Source organism: Aphelocoma coerulescens, assembly GCF_041296385.1.
Source record: "Aphelocoma coerulescens isolate FSJ_1873_10779 chromosome Z unlocalized genomic scaffold, UR_Acoe_1.0 ChrZ, whole genome shotgun sequence".
Taxonomy (NCBI): domain Eukaryota; kingdom Metazoa; phylum Chordata; class Aves; order Passeriformes; family Corvidae; genus Aphelocoma; species Aphelocoma coerulescens.
In genome coordinates this window covers 39,046,624-39,068,222 of record NW_027184085.1, presented here as the reverse complement: position 1 = coordinate 39,068,222, position 21,599 = coordinate 39,046,624, and the positions used below count along the sequence as shown (strand labels likewise).

The following is a 21,599-nucleotide window of genomic DNA, read 5'->3' as shown; positions in this document are numbered from 1 at the left end:
ACTGGACACTGTTGTTTGTAGAACACAGTAATGACAGCTTTGTTGCTTATTATGATAGCTGTTTACTAATTTAAAAACAGTGGTGTATATTCTTATATACCAGTAGATGGCAATCTTCATATTACATACAGGTACACATATATTAATTCTATATTGATATGTACACAGTTTTCTGTTTCACAGCATTCTAATAAATACTCTTCCAAGGAAAGATGAACTTTAGAAGCCAGTTTAGAAGCCAGCTTCCCTGCTGCCCTTACTGTATGGCATTGTTGTCTGGTGGTGGTAGCACTAGTGAGAATTCTGTGTTAAGATTCCTGACATTTTTGACAACAGTACAAGGATCCTCACTAATAAGAAAATAAGAAAATGCACAGTGCATTCAGTTGAACTGAGTTTTGTATTTTTCTGCCCGTAATTTTTTCACAGATGTGCAAGAATTCTATCTGTGTTTTCACCTGTTTTGATAGTGACTGATCATTGATATTTATGGAGGTTTTTAAGCACTTAGGGGTTTATATCCAAGGATCTGTTACATTGAAGAGTATATGTGAACAGTTTAGAAAACCGTGGTTCTGAAGTGCCTACAATGAAAAACTCATCATGCAAATAGCTTGAGAAAAAAGAAGCATAAAGAAACAGCTATTCCTTTTCTCTAGCCTCCTCCTTCTCTCACTGTTATAAAATTACAAGTAGTATTCTGAACAGCACAGGTTTTTTTGTATTTCCCCTTCTTTGTCTTTCCTTATTACATGTTTTCATAATAACTCATTTATCTATGGTCAGGCTTTGTATTTTTTAAGGACAAAATAATCTCTCTATTCTGAATGTTTTTAGTATGTCTCTCATCGTATTACTTGGTTTCCTGCTCCCATGTTTTAATTTATTCTGTCAACGTTTTTTTACCGCTGCTGCTTTCACGAGTTTATTTTCCGTAAGCACGAGACTTTCCCCGCGATGTCGGGTTCAACAAATTACGCCTTCTTTTGTGTCTGTTCTCTTGTCAGCAGCCAGCCTCTCCCAGTGCATGAGCACCAGCGCGGTCAGCTGCGAGAGCCGGCGCCGCTCGGAGCCAGGAGATGGCGATCTCCGCCCTGGGTGCTCGCCCGTGCGTCCCTCGCACATCCCTGCCCGCGCAGGGAAGCTGCAACTCACACCCGTGACACAGGGATGTCACTTAGATGTTGTTAGGGATTAGAATAATGGTAATATTGTTGTGGCCTTTCCCAGGTGCTCCCTGGATGTCTTTTGATAAAAAGGCAGGTGTGGTGGGTTGCCTTTGATTTGTTAAAGTTATTGTAGAATGGCCAGGGCTGGAAAGGTCCCACTAGACCAGGTTGCTCAGAGCTCCATCCAGCCTGGCCTTAAAGCTTGCGGATGGGACATCCACAGCTTCTCTGGTAAACCTGTGCCACTGCTTTACTACCCTCACAGTAAAGCATTTCTTCCTAAAATCAAATCTAAATCTACTTTGTTTTAGTTTGTATCCATTCCCCCTTGTCGCTACATGTTCTCATAAAAAGTCTCTCTCCATCTTTCTTGTTGGCTCCCTTCAGGTACTGGAAGGCTACAATTATGTCACCCCAAAGCCTTCTCTTCATCAGTCTCATCCCAATTCTCTCAGCCTCAAAGGAGAGGTGCTCCATCCCTCTAATCATCTTGGTGGCCTCCTCTGTACACACTCTGACAGGTCCATGTCCTTCCCGTGCAGGGGAGCCCAGAGCTGGATGCAGTGTTCCAGGTGGGGTCTCACCAGAGCAGAGCAGAGGGGCAGAATCCCCTCGCTCGCCTGCTGCCCAAGCTGCTTTGGATGCAGCCCAGGAAACAACTGGATTTCTGGGCTGTGAGTGCCCATGGCTGGGTCATGTCCAGCCTCTCACCCACCAGCACCCCCAAGTCCTTCTCCCCAGGGCTGCTCTCCATCTGTTCAGCCCCCAGCCTGTGCTGGTACTGGGGTTTGCCTCGATCCAGGTGCAGCACCTTGCACTTGGTTAAATTGCATGAGATTCCCATGGGCCCAGTTCTTGAGCTTGTCCAGGTTCCTCTGGATGGCCTCCTGTCCTTCAGGTGTGATGAGGTCTCCTGAGAATGACAAATAAAAATGAGTGCACCCTCTAAGGAAGGACCAACTTTAAGCATGACTTCTGCAACAAAATCAATGGGTATAAAAGGATATTCTTGCAGAGTTAGCATGGACAGACCATTCTCTGGAGCTGGTGAAAATAAAAACTGGGAATTAGCTGTTGTACATTATGCTTTATCTTCAGCTATTCTGTGTTATAAAAGTTCTCCTTTCTTAGTTAAAACTAAGAGCAATCATTAAATAAATAGGTCTCATAAAAATGGAGACAAGAACAGTCCCATATTTCCTGCTGCTAATGGTTGCCTGTTCTGGAGGCTTTTGTGAGCACACAACAGATTCTGGATAATTACAGAATAGTGATCCCTTTTGTCATACTGCTTTGTTTATGTTTGGAGGTTTTTTAGATTATTCCTATAATTTATGATTGGTTAAAGCCTTGAAGCACTGGAACAATGTATTTTTAGAAATTTTATTGTTATGCTATACAATTATTAGTGTTCTTAACATTCATGAAAATTTTAATCCAATTTTTAATCCCACATAGGTTTATATCTTATGGAGAGGGTGGGAAATGCCGGTTTTAGTGTGTGAGTCAGCTGTTATTTCAGACATATACGCAAAAGCTGTATGTCCATGTATTGTGTAAAGTAAAACATAAAAATTAGATGTGTCTGAGACTGCATAAGGAAACTGAAAATGGTAAAATCTGTGAACCAGTTTGTAAAAAGGACTGAAAAAAACCCCCGTCTTACAAACTTAAAGGCTGACTCACAGCTGAGAGATTGTGGTGTAATCAATTTGGAACAAGTGGTGAGATACGTGGTTAGGAGGTGTAGACCAAAGTTGTGATTTGTTGTATTCATCAAGCACCAAGTGGAGAGCTAGAGCCGAAAGAAAGCAAAAAAGGTTGTGCCGGTCAAATCTAAAGGATGGGGAAATGGAGTACTCATTTTGTCAGGGCCCTTATCAAAGAAAATCTGACAGAGGGGGAGGAAAAAAAAGGTGAGCTGAAAGGGCATGCAGATCTAAAAATACTTGGTGGAACTGAATAACTTTTGCCAAAAGCTGGGACAGTGGACAGAAAAAAAAAAACGTAACAAAAAATACCTACCAGTTCAGCAGAGTAGTACTCAAAGTGCTGAACAAAGCTGAAAAGACCCAAATATTCTGTGATTCTTTCCTGAAGGCCATCTGTTCTAAAGAATAACTGGTGTATTTTTTGGCCATACACAAAGCCAACCCGACACCAATGAAAGATTACTCATTTAAATATATAAAAAGAAAATATGTGATAATAACACAAAAAGAGAGATGTTTCTGGCTGGTGCCAGATATTAAACTTTCCATAACATCAGGCTTGTTTTTAGAAAAACAGTTCAAGTTCAGCCCTCTCCATAGGGAAAGCTGTGTTTGTTTACCTGGTTGTCATTTGGGCTGGGTACAGCAGTCACTTTTTGTCACCAGATGGCAGGAACATATTTTCTAAAAATCAAGAAGTTCTGTGATTCTGGAAGAAAATAATAATACCCAAATCCAACAATAAGATCATCAGAAGCTCCAAGTCATTTTTGAAAGAAGCAGAATTCCTGAGCTAAGTGAAACAAGAAAAAATGGCTTTGCACAGGTGTAACACACCTGTGGAGAAGAGTAAACAAGACAGATTTACTAAGAATACCATGCACGTGGATGGACTGTGTAAAAAGTCTCCTGAATATGTTTCATCAAGAGGCCTGAACCATCCTTATGTTAAGTGTACTCTTGTGCAAAACTGTTCAAGAAGCAATCTTTCCAGATCTTGAAAAGTTTTCAAAACAGAATGGAATAAATAATTTATGAAAAAGTGGCCTCAGTTTTTGTGACCATGTCTGCAAAAAAAACTCCAGAGATGGTATCACTGCAGGCATGTCAGTTAAAACAGGAAAATGCTGCTGTTTGTGCCATGGGCCTAACAAAAGCAAGAGTAAGAAATCCTAGTCTTCCACTGACCTCAGTTCATGCAGTAAAATGCTTGTGGGTTTTTTTTTTTTTGGTAACAATTGAGGTTCAGCTTAAATGATAATAAACAAGTTGTGGCCAAAAGGTCTGAGAATAAATTCAGAAATGAGAAACTTCTCACCTCTTAGGTATCATATTTGCAAAGGTAAATTCAGACCCTGAACAGAATTGCTGTTTGCTGGAAAATTCAGTAAGCATTTGGAAAAAATTCAGTGAGGCAAAATGTAGATCAACTCTTAATTAATGTAAGATCTATGGGGAATTATAAGGTAGAATTGGGTTGTGAGCTGTAAAACCTGCCTGCAGAGGCACATGGCAGCACAAAGGAGCACATGGTGGCACACAGAGGCTTGTCTCCTCCTGACCCTGGGGGAAGGAGGTGTCACAGGGCAGAGCCCTACGGAGAGGAGCCTGTCGGGAGCTGAGGAGCCTGTCGGGAGCTGAGGGACGGGTGAACAGTGAGTGATCATCCCATGGAAGGACACTGAGAAAGTGTGTTGTGATGTGGCAACACTGGATAGGTCACACCCTATAAGGAAATGCTGTGCCTTGGAAAAGTGTATAAAACCAACTCACTCCTTTGAATAAATGATTCAGATTCCCTGCCCGTCTGGGTCTGAGATTCAGTTGCCGACAAGATCTGAGATCATTCAATAGAGAGGCTAATTGAAAAGACTTATTAGTGACACCTGGTGAAATTGAGTATTGAGGTGAAATTATATTTCAGGGGCAGTTGAGAGTAGCTGAGGGACACTGCTACAGTTGGTGTGAGGATAGGCTGCTCCACAGGGGAGGGTGAGCGCCGGGATCTGCAGGTAAGGACAAGGCAGGTGCCAGCTGTGCCTTGACACAGAAATGACACAGGTGCACAAGGAGAGCAGAGCAAGTCCAGTGGCAATCACCAGGGTCAGCCATGAGTCCAGTGACTGTCACACCAGGCCCACAGTGATGAGGCAGGCCCAAAGTTTAGCTGTGATATCATGGCCAGGGATCAGGCTGCAGGGCAGCAAGGTAGCATGACCAGTCACAGGCATGGCTGCAGCGTAGCTCAGGCAAGGACTAAATGCCTTGAAAGCGTCCCTGCCCATGGTGAGTGGGTTGGAATGGGATGATCTTCAAGATCCCCTTCCAATCCAAACCATTCCATGATTCTGTGTAGGTTGTACATAGAATTGGAATTACAATATTCTCAGGTGAAGAATGTTGATTTGATTTTGGGGCCAATATACTTTCCATCTTTCAAACTCATTACCTACTATTTTTATTTGTATGTACACTTTGTCAGATGGTTAGGAAAACATTAGAAAATGTTAGGAAAGAACATACATTAGAAGTAATTCAAACATAGTGTAAAGAGCTTTTCTTTTCTTAAAATGTATTATTTTAATAATTAATTCTTTGTAGAAGAAAATCTTCAAGTTCACATTTTTCAAGGAAACAGGAATTTAAGGTAACGTGAAGAAAATATGTAGTGCACAAATTGTAGTGAACCTCAATATCTGTTCTTTAGTTTGCTTTTTTAAGTTAGGAAGAGTCTAAGTCACTTGTAAATTGTCATTCCACAGGAGAAATGGGCCCCAAGACCATCTTATGCAAGAAGTACTAAAATAATGTTGGATTTATAATAAAGGGTGTCTCTATGAGATAAGAATACTACTTTAATGACATATATGGGTAATGTGTCTATTAAAAGGCTTATGAGTTGCTTGAGGACATACTAAGAAACATATTTTTTCCTTCTTATCTAGGCAGCTTTGAAAGAAGATTAAGAGCTGAACAGAGATATCTGAGTTAAAATTATGAACATACTTCACCTGCTATTTATTACTGAGAAAGTTAAAGGAGAAAGAATCAGTGTAATAGAGCATAGTTTTAGCATGGTTTTATTACAAATACATAGTTTTAGCATGGTTTTTATACAACTACAAAAACTTTTTTGGTGTCATTTCCCCTCTCTAGAGGGAAAATAATTTTAGTAGTATTTGTACAAAGATAAATAACTAGTTGGTTTGGACTATTTCTTACCTTTGTGATAGTATCACTGAGATATTTTACCCTGACAAAAAATAATCAGAAGGGAATGTCAGTGTAAGAGGGATGGGGAGGCGTGGAGCAGGGGATCTAGTTTTCCGTAGCACTTGTGGGAAGAGGGACGTCTGTGTTCCAGGAGGCATGCATCCAAGAGACAAATGGAAAATGTTAAGTCTCCTGGAGGCCAAAGCAGTTCATAGTTACTTAATCACTTTCTGCAACTCACTCTTGTGGCTTTACAGATCTTATGGCTTTTTTGGTATGTTTGGAAAAGCATTGTCATTCCTTCTCTAACCTGTGCAAATAATCATCAGGATCTTTGATCACTGCAAAGATCACAGTGTGTTCCTTCAGATAAAAGACATCTGATGGTGATTAACGTATGTATCTTGTTTATATATTTCCTATTAATTTTTTTCTGTGTTTTTCCCTGCTCCTTCAGGAGTCTTTGTGGCAGCTTTCCCCAGTTACTATACATGGAATTCACCCTTGCCTTCCATCCACAGCTTATATCTAAAAGGGTCTAAAGATATTTCCTCAAAGTGGTCTGGAGTGGCTGGAGATGAATGGGCATTTACTCAGTCCTTGATTGTTTTCATTCAGCCTTGCTTGTGATATATCCTTCTTCCCTCTTTTGCTAGGTGGTGGCACACTGGTTAGTGTAATACCTCATAGTTACAGCCAGTAGGCAATCTGTGCTTTTCACAGGAGCATCTGCAGCCAACTCCTGGCAAAATTGTTGAAATGGCTCAGGCTGCCTCATAAATTTGTTAGAGAAGAGTGCAATAACACCTATGTGTTGTGCTTCCAACAATAGTGTTGTACTGCTTAATTTCATGTGATGAAACACCGAACAAAATCAAGAGAATGCATGTAGTATAAGTTTTGAACTCCTTTACAACTTATTGCAGAGATCAGAATTCAGAATAAAATTTCTGCTAAGAGAACTGCTACTTATTTTGGTGTTTAGGGCTAATTTTATTGTTTTCAAGATTGTTACTGCTATTAAATATTAAATATTCTTAAAGAGAAAGGGAGAAGTTATAGGGTCATCAGAAATGTTCAATGTATATAATAACAAAGTGACAGATGGAATTCTGATATTTTAGTACTCTCTAGAGACATGTCTAATCTAGAATTCACACAGTTCTTGTGCTTTAAAGATCTAATGCAACAACTTAGCTCATTATAAAGATGTGGGATGAATGGGTGGTGTGTCAGTCTATATCTTTTGGTAGTTAGGTCAAAGTGGTAGATGTGACTGGCTATCCTACAAGGCAAAATGTTGTCATAAACTTAAAAGAGAAGTATTTAAAGTATCCAGTTTTCAGACCATTTGTACACATTAAAAATAGCTTGCTATTCAAGTTCAATGGTTTTCTTGTTGGACAGTGCTTACACTGGGGTCTTGCCGCAACAGATGCAATAGATTATAAGAAGACGACAAGTATAATAATTACAGCATGGAACAGACTGCTGGCAGATACAACAACGTAGCATTCTCTTTAATCATAGTGCTTCCCATAATGTGGGTGGCCACAGGCTGCAAACATTTCAGTCAATCCCCTCTCCATGCACCAGTGGTTGTAAAACAGAGCTGAAGTAAACAGCATTCCACAGACCATTAAGGGTTTTTAATTTTGAAAAAATACAGCTTCCCTTCACCCCTCCTTTTGGCTGCTTGCTTCTGTCAGCTGTTACCTACCAAATCAGTTCTGCTTGAAGTAAATAGTATATAGTGTACTATCTCTGGGCTCTTTAAAAAGTTTGTTGTGCTCTGTTGGGGCTTTTGTTATTAAAATACATATTACTTTAAAACCTGAATGTTTTGGTGGTTTTTGCAGCAAGAAATAACCTCTGCCGTTACGTTAAATGCTGTATTATGTTTAATTTAAAAGCTTTTAATCTTGTTTTCGTTCTCCCAATTTTTTTCCTCTAATGCCTAGTGTGGTTTTGCTGTTTCTATAAAATGCTTTATTGTCTCTCTAGCCATTAGCTGAGTATTTTTTCTCCAGCCAAAATGAAGGGGAAAATACTGGTGTTTTTTCACCTTATGGCCAGTTTACTCTTTTGGAAGCTGATTTCACCTCCTTGATGTTTGACATATACTCATCTGGAATCTTGAGTTTCATGGAATGGATTTAAGCAGGTAAACTTGGTGTCATAGAAATAGTTACACAGCATTTACAGGCCTTTTTCTGAGTATGTAAATCAGCTGCAGTTGAGGACAGATGATTTATTCTGTTTTATAAGTGCATGTGCATGAAAGGATGTATTCTGATAGATGAGTTTTTACATTGTAATTAGGCATATGTGGAATCAAGTATGTAAATGAGCTTGAAAGAAATGTCTCAAGTGTCACTGGGTAACTGATAGTTCAAAGTCAATTTTCTTTTGAACCAAAACAGAGGACAAAAGACTCAAATGAAATATAGGCATGTGTTTAAGATCTGATGTAATTAATTAAAACCCAATGACTTATTGAACTCTTAATGCAATAAGAGACTTCAACTTTTAAATTACTGGTTAAAATTCAGTTTTAAGAATCAAGTCAGCTTGCTCTGTAATGAGTCCCAAGGGAATAAAGAGCAGGCACTTTTCTCTGTCCTATGTGCCACTAGTTTGTGTACCAGGTAACAAGGACTTTATCCTTTTGAAGTGTATGCACTTCCTAAGGTGTAAACACCTTAGGAAACCCATGTCTCATAGCAGTGTTTGCTAAAAATTTGACATATCTGCCTCTTAAACTTGTTAATGTACAGTTCTGTTAAAGGTTAAAGACCCCAAAATTCTTAGGTATGGTTAGAGCGGGTGGCTTCTGGGTGAGGGGGAATGTTGCAGTGAAAATGGGAATTGACTTATTAATCAAAGATGAATAATTGATACAGTGATAGTACATATTCAAGATTTCTAGTAGAATATGTTGTAAAACAATTTAGTTCACAAAGGATGGGAGGGGGATAAAAGATGTTAAACCTATTTGTACAAGAAGGGACAGGGGCTGGAGCATTTTAACATAGTGAGAAAATGAAGATGGCTTTTCACATACAGCACATAAATGATTTCTAATCCTTGTTGTCTTGAAGTTTTACTGAGTTCACTGCCAGTATTCTTGTTTCTGTTTGTTGCTCTTTCAGTTTTTGTAAAGTCAGCCAGAGGGAGTTCTTGATAATTTCTAACATTTTGAAGATTATACGTCTAAATAATTAGTTAGTCTTCTCACTAGCTCTTTTGAGAATCAGCATTTTAAGCTGATTTGGACCTTCTCTGGTCACCTGTAGATAGTTACCTTGGTAGGATATAAGTGAATTTGCAATGTTTTCAAATCTGCAAGCATTACCATAGTCTTCTGGTTGAAAATAGAACGATATTATGAATGGGCTGGGAGAAAATAGACCTCTCTTCTTCCAATATAGTTCTTTAACAATGCCAAGCTAACATGATTATAAAGGATTTCTTGGCTTCTGGGCCAAAATAAACAGAAGCTAAGTATGTCAAAGAGCAAAATGAGAAACCAAGAATTCTACTTCCCTGCAAAGCTGCTTGAGCTTTAACAGCAAGTGTCACAATTTGCTAGCCAACTGACATTTCTCAGAGCACTTTAGTTGTGCCAGGTGGCTCTAGTAAAGAATAATGATTTGTTGCTGAGACATAAAAAAAGGTCTCTATTTGAAGACATTCTACTGGCATTAGATACTTTTGCTCAATCTAACATAACTGTGACCAGCAGTTGTTGTATCACCATTATAGGTGTATTTTGTGCTTTTTTTGCTGAGAAGTTCAGTGGACATTTTTGTCCCCTTAAACTTTTAATGGGATACATAGGAAATCCAAACCCAAAGTGATTAAAGTAATTTTTCCTGAATATCAGTATAAATTAGGTGTAGTATTTGCAGTGGGTACCTATTGGAAATATAAAAATCAGACATTGGGTACATACATTCATTGAAAAAAGCATAAATTTGAGATTATAATTTTTCTAGAAGTTATGGAACTCATTAAAAGTGAAACAATTTCACAATCCATCCACTCTTTCTAAACTTATTCATCCCTCTTTTCCACATCATTTTTGTGTGGATTTAAGAAATTCTTCAGTGGGAAGCTTGTATTTTGGCTTTTGAAAATTGTGGAGGGCAGAAGGAAATTAATTCTAAATCTCTGGCTAGTTAAACCAGAGAGCTTTAAAAAAAAAGAAAAAAGATTTATGGTTGACTCCAGTAGAGCTATTGAATTTCCTTTTGTAAGTTAGTGTAAATGTGTGTTTTATTTCAGCATCAAAAGTCTCCCCTCTTTTAAGAAAAAGAGTAATAGCACTTTCTAGGTGGGTGTTTCTTAAAGAGAAAGGAGAGAGAAAAGGGAAGGAGATTTGAAACTGCTTTTCCTGTCTGAGGCCAAGAGCAGACTCAAAGCTTGCCAGCCCGACAGTTCTTTAGCTTCTTTCTTATGATATCTGAGGGTTTTGTTAGTGACTTGCAGATGGAGCTTAGGCTTTGGAACTCATCCATTAAAAAGATGCATGGCCTTAGCCACAGTAGTAGTGCAACATGTTTTTACTGTAGCAGTGTCACAGAACGTAACTGAGCTTGAATTGGTGAGGGAACAACAATGCAGCCTTCCCTTCCCTTCCCCATAATTTTCTTTTCCACATTTCATTTGGAAATGAGGATCGTGTAACATTTTTCATCCGTTTTAGGAAACAGAGGTAGAATATGAGCCTAGTCTTTTTACTAAGCTACATGTATGAGCAAGAGTAATACAGTTCATAGCATACTTTAAAGAGAAAGCATATTTGTCTCAATGGGTTTTTGACTTTTTTTCAGTTAAGTTTTTCTAGTAGGTTTTCATGGTCCTGTAAGGTATTTTTGCCATACTTTTTTACTATTTTTAAAGAGCAAATTGTAGTTACGGTTGTTAAAACAAAGTTAAGGAAATTGGCCTAATGTAAGAGCATTTAAAGCAGCTTTACTGCAAACACTGACTGAAAATGAGCCTGCTTATGTTCTTCAGGGACAGAACAGGGTTAAGGGCTCTATTACATCAGGTATAGTATGGAACACAGAATCTGTGTTTTTGTGTCTGGGAATATGTGAAAAGCAATGAAATCTGTGTATTAATTTTCTGAAAGAATAGTATTATTCCTGGGGTTTTTGTTTTTAACACAAAAGCAAAATTAATTCAGTCTAGTCAGAATAATTTGTTTATGATCAGCTAGTCTGTCATGGTTATCAATGGAGATTTAGATGCAGGCATATGTCAGACGTTCCTTCCAAGTGAAGAAGGACAAAAATGAGAAGCTTCAGTAAATCCAGAACATATACTTGTGGCCAGCAGTTTTATTTAGTGTGCTGGTATAGAATTTAGCTAATGAAAACCATCCCGTAGATGCATGTATCCATAAACTCTGCTGAAGTAAGAAAACTTCCTGACAGTAAATGTCAGAAAGAAATATAGGAAGGAAACCCCTCCTAGCCCTATACTTAGGGACTTTGGCCCTAATTAACTAAATTACTTAAGAAGATTTCAAGCTTTCTTAATGTTAATTGAAACTGAAGTGATTTCTTTTTTGCAGAAGCTCTGAGTGGTTACTGGAATAGACTCCGTTTGGTAAAGTAAACAGGTTATGTTGACTAGCTAATCATTGAAACGTATGTATGTATGTACGTAATATAACATTTTGTCTGTCTGAAATGTGCTTTTACCAATTTTAAAGGAGAAATTGCACATTTTGGTTACATTATCGATGGTATATTTAAAGATATTTTTAACAATTTTTTACTATATTTTTAGTGTATAAAATATGCTCTTACATACTGATAGTTGTTGTTCACAAATATATAGCATGTAATTTCCTCTAATTGATACACCGAGAATTTTATAAAATGTTGAGAAAACAGAATTGTTTTGAGTAAAACAGTGCTTTGAAAGCTAGATTATATTTAAATCTCTATGATGTTTGATACCTTATATTCTTTTACATTTTGATTTTGGTCTGCAGAAACCTATTTTTCTGTCTTTTACTGGAGCCACAGAGCAAGTGAGCAAGAGGTCTTAGAAGGAAAATAAAAAGTCACAGACTTTGTTATGAATGGATAAGTGTGTGGAAATAATACGAATTGTGTTATGTCAGCATCCCACTCACAGAATTGATTTCATAAACAGTTGGTGGAATGGTCTCTAAATGAACGTGCTGCTTTGTCATTTACAGACTTAGCCACTATGATTCTTCAGAACTAGCTGCTTATTTCATAGTATGAAGGTTTTAAAAATACCAAACCTGTTTGTGTTTTATTGTCAGTCATTTAATCTAGAGGATATGGGACACAATAAAACTCATAGGCCTTTGGGCAGGACTTCTAAGAAAATGTGGCTAAAAAATATTTACAGGAGTTTGGTTTGGTCTGAGCTGCTGAAAGCTAGCAAACAAACAAGTTAATTTATATTTAAATAAATTAGAACAATGTGTATATCTTATTTACTGAGGACTTTGTTTAAATGATTTAGGAAGTAATGTGGCCTGTTAGAATCCTATTATGTAGTATTTTTAGAAAAAACCTATTATATAGTATTTTAAATTTTTTTTAATAATGACTGGAAATATTGTCTGATTTATCTTTAATGTTGTAATCAATTATACAGTTTCTAAGTACTTTTTTAGCCAGATTGGAAATAGATTTGACTTCTTGTCTTCTAGACTTGTGTTGAAAGCAATGGGCCATCTGGCTGTAGAGGAAACACCTAAGAACAACATTGCTGCACAGACTATTGAAATCATTGACATACAAGAAATTCTCTCCAAAATCTGGTTAAATGTGAATAAGAAATAGCACTTACTTCTAAAGCTTCCTCTGAATAAGATGTAGTTTTTCATATTATACCTGCTTTTTTTTTAGCAGATCTGAGGAAATCTGTTTCCTGTTGAAGCAGATAGAAACGTCAGAAATAAACCTGTTACTTGACCAGATTTCAGAAATTTCCCCTTGGGTATCTGTGCCATACTTACTCCAACAGATTCACACAGATCATAATTTTCAACAAAGTGTCATTAATGGTCTCTTCTCAAAAACTCACTGCACTCTTTGTTTACAAGGAGAATGGGAGAATGTACTTAAGTATTCTTTAGAATAAACGATAGATTAATCAGTTCTGTCCTACTCTTCTGTTGCTTTGATAGACTCATCCAAGATGGCAAAAAAGAGTTCAGTAGCATCATTGGGAAGTCTTAATCAGTATCAGGTTTGAATGGCTTATCCCAGTGAAACCATCCATCTCGGCTGTTCAAAATACTTTGGAGCTGTTGATTTTCACATCTGCTTCTGAGGACATTCAGAACCATAAATATTTTGGAAAGAGTGTGTTGAGAAGTTTCCAGAAATATATTGGTTTATCTGGCTCCCCTGGAATGTCTTTGAAACTGTGTCATAAATTCCAGGACAGTTGCTACACAAATAGAGTTACTGGCATAAAACTTGCCATCCTGTAATAAAAATCAAGTTCTGTTTATGTGTTGATGTCTAATTTCAGAAGTAATTGAGCCTTTAATTCAAGGTTCTGTATTTTTCCCTATTGACATGTACAGGAAAATATTGGCTATTTCAGAAAGAGAAGGGGTAAAAGAGCTTTTGCACCCCTGCTTGGTAAGTACAGTATCAGAGACTAAAGTGCCTCCTGCCTTGCTGGATTGGTGGACACTAGCTGAGTCGTATCTGTCTTGGGCTGTGTTTACTTAAATAAGTGGAGGGACAAGTCTGTTCCAGAAGAGTAATTTCCAGGCTTTCACAGATTCATATGCCTCATGACATGATTGTCTCTGAGAAAAAAAGTTACGGAGTAACTCAACAAACCTCTTGAAGCGCATGGAAATCAGCCTTCATCACTTAAAGAGGAGTATCAAAAGACTTAGCTTAGCTTATGTGAAAACTGTGTTAGTTGCTTAGTCCTCTTTAGAATCACAGAGGTTGGAAAAGACCTATAAGATCACCAAGTCCCATATTAACACGGCACTGCCATGTTGCCACCTCAGCATGTCCCCAAGTGCCACATCTACACACCTTTTGAACGCTTCCAGAAGTGATGATGCTACCACCAACAGAACAGCCTATTCCAATGCCTGACTACCCTGTCAATGAAGTAATTTTTCCTAATACCCAATCTAAACCTCCTGTGGTGCAATTTGAGACCATGTCTTCTTGTCCTGTCACTTTTTACTGAGACTGTAACAGAAGAGACCAATCCCCAGCTGGCTGCCCCCGCCTTTAAGGCAGTTGTAGAGAACAGTACGGTCTCCCCTCCTTTTCTCCAGGCTAAACAGCCCCAGCTCCCACAGCTGCATCTCACAGGACCTGTGCTCCAGACCCTTCACCAGCTCTGATGTCCTTCTCTGGAGTCACTCCAGCACTTCAGTGTCCTTCTTGTCTTAAGTGGCCCAGAACTGGCCTTGGGATTCAAATTGTGGCTTCATCTGTGCTGAGTACAGGGGGACAATCACTGCCCTGGTCCTGCTGGCCACACTATTGCTGATACAGGCCAGGATGCCATTGGTCTTCTTGACCACCTGTGCACACACTGGCTTGTGTTCAGCCACTGTTGACCAGCACTCCCAGGTCCTTTTTCGGCTGGGCAGCTTTCCAGTCTCTCTTGCCCCAGCCTGTAGTGCTGCCTGGGGTTGTTGTGACCCAAAGGCTGGACCCAGCACTTCACCATATCAAACCTCATACCACTGGCCTCAGCCCATTGAATCAGCCTGTCCAGATCTTTCTGCAGAGCCTTCCTACCCTCCAGCAGATCGGCTCTCCCACCCAACTTGGTTTCATCTGCAGACTGACTGAGGGGGCACTGTAGATGATCAGATCTGAGCATGTTTTGTCTCAGACATTCTGAGTATTGCTACAGGAAAGGTGTAATTGGAGGAGAGGATCCGTGGAGCTGGGGCAGTGCTGTTCTGAGCCAAGTTCCTATTCTGCCTTGAGACTCAGTCCCCCACCCCCACCTCACTTCTTGGAGAAGGGCTGGCTGTGCATGAGTGAACAAAACTGTGTGACAAGTCTAATTTACATAAAAAGGCATGTACCAGGTATACTATAAAAGGGAGTGAATCAGGTCCCCTCTTTATTTTTTCTCTGGCTTTCTTTCTCTTTTCTCTCTTTCTCCTCTCTTTCTCTTTTGTTTTATTTGTCTTGATATCCTAGCTCTGGACCATCCACATGACAGGACCACTGTGAGATCTAAGGTCTGGAGATAACAATTTGTTTTCTTCCCTTGCTTTACCTCAGCAAATCATATCCTATTCCCATACTCCATACTGAACTTTGTTGTGGGAGTGGGGAGATAGTGGAGGTATGTTATGGCTTGTCAACCACCACCTTTGAGTCAGGGTGTTGTGGTTTGTGAGCCACAAATATTGGTGTGCTAGCCAGCACGTCTTGTAAGTATTTAAGGGCTTGCTAGCCAACATCTTTTCAGTCTAAGCAGTGGGATGGTTGCTGTAGTTAAGACAACTGGACAATAAAATATGAGTTTCCTGACACATGGTCTGGTGTCTTGTTCAGCCTGATGAGGATCTATAATGAGCATAACACCCCATATCAATGGGCTGTGACATGCACTTGTTCCCCTTATCCACATCATCAGTAAAGATGTTAAACAGGAATGACCTCAACACTAAGCCCTGGGAAACACCAGTAGTGACTGGAGACCAACTGGATGTAACTTCATTCACCAGCACTCTCTGGGCTGGCCATCCAGCCAGTTTTACACACAAAGGCTGTACTCAGGCCATGAGTAGCCATTTTCTCCAGAAGAGTGCTGTGGGAAATGGTGTCAAAGGCTTTACTTAAGTAAAGTTATGAAGATGATGAAAGGTCTAGAGAGGAAGCCATACAAGGAGTGGCAGATGTCACTCGGTTTGTTTAGCTGGAAAAGAGGAGACTGACAGGAGACCTCATTGGGGTCTTCAGCGAGGAGACTGAGGGAAGATCTCATTGGGGTACTCAACATTCTTATGAAGGGGGGAGAGGAGAGACAGGCACTTCTCTCTAATGACCAGTGACAGGACCCGAGGAGATGACATGAAGTTGTGTCAGAGGAGGTTTAGTTTGGATGTTAGAAAAATGTTCTTCACCCAGAGGGTGGTGGGGCACTGGAACAGGCTCCCCAGGGAAGTGGTCACAGCACCAGCCTGACAGAGTTCAAGAGCATTTGGACAATGCTCTCAGGCACGTGGTGTGACTCTTGAGGATGTCCTGTGCAGGGGCAGGAGATGGACTCGATGATCCTTGCAGATCCCTTCCGCAGATGATTCCCCACTCAGAACATGATTCCATTAATCTGTAAAAATCCAGGTATACAACATCCACAGCCTTTTCCTCATCCAGTAAACATATCTCCTTGTCAGAGAAGGAGACCTGGTTAGTTAAGCAGGATAGCTTTACTGTAGGATAGCTTTACTGACAGATATATGGGGTGATAACCAGCAAAACAGTCACTTGTTTTCTCCATTTGTATTCTCAGAAATCTTTTGTTTCAAGTCTGTTCTCATTCCTTCCACTTTCCTGAGTGAATTAATTTGGGATAGCCTCTCTATATATAAATCTGCAAGTCAGAGGAGTAAATGTTAAATCAGGCCTCCACTATAGGATCTTGTAGATATGAACCAATGTGCTTACACTGATAAAGAAATGAGTTTATGCCTTTATGATAATGCTCATAGGATTATCTGCCTGTCAAAGATATTAGAAATCTCTCTGCACTGGTAGATTTTGGATTTTCTGCAGTATTACTCAGTATAAATTGCACCAATATAATAAAGTGACTGGCAAGGTTGTTCAGAGAAGCTGGTCATTGTGAGGGCTTTATTATTCATTAATTCAGTTTCAGGCTGAATGGGAGTTCGTCACAGAACTTTAGTCCTAGGCCATGGGGATGGATTTCTTCTCTTGCAACTAGAACCAAGGTGGTTTCCTTCTTACTTACTCAGTGGTGAGAGAAATCAAGAAAAAAAAGTCACTTCTGATATTACAGTATGCCTGACTCGTATTCATTCTCCCAAATCAGCCACCTTGATTCTGGAAATGCAAAAATAAAAGACACCTTGTTATTTTTCCTTTTGAATGCAGCATTTCTGCTGCAGATTGATCCACTTTCCTGGCTTGTAGAATGTGGTATTAGTGGATTAGACAGTGAATGGTAATTGATTCACTGCCAGGAATAACTGATGATTATGTAGATCTACAGTTAATTTTGCTGGAGTAGTGCAGGATCTGTGACTGATATCATCAATACAGGAGTGCATTTAGTACTGACAGTTTTTTTATCATGTACTTGAATACCTTGCAGATACTGATCTTGAAATGATTGCTTAAAAGTCATCAGGATCAAATTACTTGTCTCTCTGATCCCAGAAACCCATACTGTGGCTGTGTAATATGTCATGTTTTTTGATTTTCCAAAATGCTTTTGGGGGGGATTCATAATGTAATAATGGAATCTATCACTGTGTTTGAATATTTGTATTGCTTGCTGTATATGTGAGAAAATCTGAAATCTTTTAGATTTCTCTGTAGTACTTTCTGAAAGAGTTAATTTCAAAAATGAATGAAGAAACTTAAATGGAAGAGAATGTTGTTTTACACTGAGTCTTGGAGCTAGTTTTAACCAAATTCTACACTATTATGTGAAATAATGCTTTAGATCTGAGAATTACTGGATTTTAAACTTTGTGAACTTCAAACACAACTGTTTTCATTGCCATTTAGTTAAAAATTAGCCATTCCTGGTTTGCACTGTCTTTTTGATAATCAAGTTAATGATATATAGGATGAAAGAGGATGGACAACTATAAGAAAAGAATTACCTGATTTTTTTTTTTTTGCTCTCAGTCATATTTTCTTATTAGAGAGTGTCTCATGGAATGGTTTGTTTCTTTTATATTTTCATGTTCTAACTGGAAAAGCTTTTAAGAGCAAGAAAGCTTGTAAACTGAAAAAGACAAATGCTTTAACTTATCGTTAACAAATCTCTTACGTTTGTTGCATGTAGGGATGTCTCAGACTTTCCACTGCAACAGTGTCAGTAAAATGAAATACATAAGACATAGAGCTAGATTTTAAATGTTTTCCATCTTTAATAGGTATTAAATATATTTGACTTATATATACCTAATAGCTCCTTTCATCTTGACTACAGTATCTCCTTGCCTTTGTTTCCCTTGCCCCCTTCTGGCTGTTCAGAGGTTTTGTACATTTCAAGAGAAAAAAGTCTGCAAATTCCTTGCATGGATCTAGTAAATTGAAAATGAAACAACAAACAACAAACAAGTAAATAAACAAACAAAACCATAAAACAGTACCAAACCAAAAAACAGTCCAGGAGACTGTTGTAGGACATATGCAGACACTGGTGATGTAAAGTAATTTTGTCTTCTCTTTTCTTCTATCACTTGGTTAACACTGGCCGTTACACGAGGGTAGGGAGAAAGTACTTTTGAAAGTACTCTTCACAAAAGGTGTTTGATTATTTTTATCTTTAGGAAAATTCTGGTTACAGAAAGGGTCATTAGATAATAAATTCTGTAGTGTTACAGGTGAATATATGGGGTTTTAAGCTACTCTCTCATTTAGCTGTCATTCGCTGCCATGTCAACCTGTCAAATCCTTTTCAGAGATTTTTGTGTTTGTTGTCACTGGTCAAGCTTTTTGTAAATCTTTCACTAAGCAATCCAATAGACTTTGTACTTTTCAAGCCCCTTCCTTACCTCTAGCAAAAGTGGGATCCCAGGTTTGTTGTTGTAACACCTCTTTTATTTTGTTTTCAGCTTGCAGTTTGGTCCCTTGTCTCATTCTATTTGGCAAACTGTCCTATTTTGTAGGAACTAATTGTCTGAACCCTTGATAATGTTCTGAAAAGAAAATTTAACTTTAGTAATAGTTGCAAAAGACAATAAAAATATTATCTTGTACAGTTTAATAGATTTTAGCTTTCACTTTTGACATATTAAGAGGCTTGTACATTTTGAAAATCTGCTCTTTTCTGCTTTTTCTTAAGAATGCAAAAATCGAATGTAAGTTACTACTTTGAAACTCTGTTTTGCAACAGCATCTTCCCTCCTCTTTGGTTTTAGGGAATTCACTGAACAGCAATAGAAGAGCAGTTTCTCCTGTTGAGGGCTATCTAGGAAAAAAGGTTTTACAATGAAGGAAAAGGATATTTAGGCATTTAACATAAAATTTAACATTTTAACTCTTCAAGGTAGTAAAAGAATCCTGGAGTATGATAAATAAGGTATCCCAAATGCTTGTAACTTATTTTGATAGCAGTGAATTTTCTTAGACCTCTGGTGTACTTCTGCTGATTCTTCTCTCTCACATCAATCACACATGGAAGACATAGATTGAATATATCTAAATCCAGGACTTCTGAAGCAGTTGCTTAGGGATGTTCAACAAAAGCACGTATAAATACTTGAGTTTTTGAAAGGAGGAAATGAGTTAATGAGATTTCTGTCTTTTTTGGTCTCAAAACCTTTCATCAGGTTCCTCTTTTTATTAATAAGAATACATAGAATGAAGCAGTCTAAACCCGTGAAAGTCACAGAGCATTCATCTGAACTTTCTTTTAATAATATATTTTTTAAATGAAGGTCTTTTTCAGTGTATACTAATCCTAACCCTCTGTTACAAAGAATTTTACATACTTAGTGACATATAAAGTGTAATCTAGTTTATCCTTTAAGTGTCAATGATACATAAAGCCCTGAAATGAACCCTAGAAAGGGAACATAACTGTTGTTATATCAGCATGTAGTAATCGAGAACAGGAAGAAATGAAAGTTGTAAGAAATACAGAGCAGATTGTTCGATAATCAACATAGAACTACCTCTGCTCAGTTGTGACACTGGGATGCAAAAACTTGCTCAAGATTTCGCACTTTCAGTTTTCATAAATGAGTTTTCTGGAGAAGGTTCTGGGGTGTAAGGTCTGTCCAAATGACAGCAGAGCTGTAGTATAGTGCTGAAGAACTGGGAAAGCATGAGTACTATGCTCAGAGACAGCTGCAGAACCAGTGTACCAAATCTATTAGTCTGACTTAGAATCTATCATCAAAGAATTGCTTAGGTTATTGTATGATGTACTTAAATGGTTTTAATGAGATGTAACGCATTTCCTAATGAAACTGGTAGAAAAGTAAATGTCAAGATAAGATTTTATCATCATCTTCTCAGGATAATGAGGAAATTAAGTAAATTACATTATGAGGCCAGACCCTGAATCCCAGGACATCTTGAAAGAGTGAAATGGAAAAGTAGATGTTAATTTCACACTTTGTTTTCTTGATTATGGTACTGATCAAGACTACAGATGATTGAAATGGCTCCCAGAGAACTGAAACATAGCAAAGGTCTGTATGATTTTGGCTTGAATGGTCTCCATTGCTATTGGACAACTGCTGAAATCGTGTGGTGTGTGTGAACCCACGTTTGATTGTAGCAGCTGCAGCATTTTCCTGATGCTTGGTGGGAGCTGTCTGCTCTTCTGTGTCAATGGTGTGAAATGGCCACAGCCGATCAAAAGACCTTACCCCAGACAGAGTTCAAAAGCTGTCATATCTCCTTACACAGCTTGTTTTAGCCTGGTGCTTTATTGCCATTCTCTTGATTTCTCAGAGTTTGCTGTGCCATCTCCTTTCTTCTTCTAAGTGGGAAAGTAACGAAGCTGAAACTAGTACATTCGTATCAGCTCTGGGCTACACGTCAGAAGATTATTATTGTCACTTGGTTAAAAATGTAAGTATTTTGTGTAATTGAGATTTTGTTAATAATAAATCACCAGTTTATAAGCACATACATGGAGCTGTCATTGTGATAAGGAACATGAACTGAACTTTGTTTATCTTTTCTTACCTCAGTTACTTTTACAACCTTTTAAGGGAAGAAATGAATTGGGATATCTCTGGACAAATGAGAATTTTTTTATTAGATTACACTGTAATAGATGCTCATAAAAACAAAATTCCCATTGCTGTTGTGCTATAACAAAAAAACCCCTATTGTATCATTATTTTTCCCCATGAAGTTAAAATCATATTATTGTTTTATGTATTAGAATGTAACTTCTGAATGTTTTCTTTACTGTATCCACTGCATTTAAAATGGGAAGTGAACCCTGAATGTTAGGTAAAGTCACTTATATTTAGGATATATAAAAATAGTGGGAATAATATTTCATAATATATTGACTTGAATTAGATAAAGCATGAAAAAATTATTAGTAATGGTCTTCTGAAACTCCTTAACTCTTGGGGAGGCAGAGCTAAAATGAATATAATTTTAATTGTAAAATGTATAAAGTATATAATGTGTTAAAATAACGTTTTGCAGTACAGTTTGTTCAGTGATTAGGAGAGCTTCAATTTGACATCAACAGTTAAAAAATCAAAAAAATCAAAATAGATGAACAGAGAAAGTTATTAACCTTTACAGTACATCAGTCACATAGA

At 38.2% G+C, this 21,599-nt stretch overlaps 1 protein-coding gene across 4 annotated transcripts in view; it reads left to right on the top strand.

Moving 5' to 3' along the window:
• The window catches only part of FANCC (FA complementation group C), an 85,422-nt gene that overhangs the window by 29,246 nt on the left and 34,577 nt on the right, over positions 1-21,599 (top strand). For all 4 annotated transcript variants that reach the window (XM_069002566.1, XM_069002562.1, XM_069002564.1 and 1 more), the window contains exon 5: positions 20,767-20,886. In XM_069002566.1, coding sequence (XP_068858667.1) covers positions 20,767-20,886 — 120 coding nt within the window. The remainder of the gene's footprint in view (positions 1-20,766; positions 20,887-21,599) is intronic.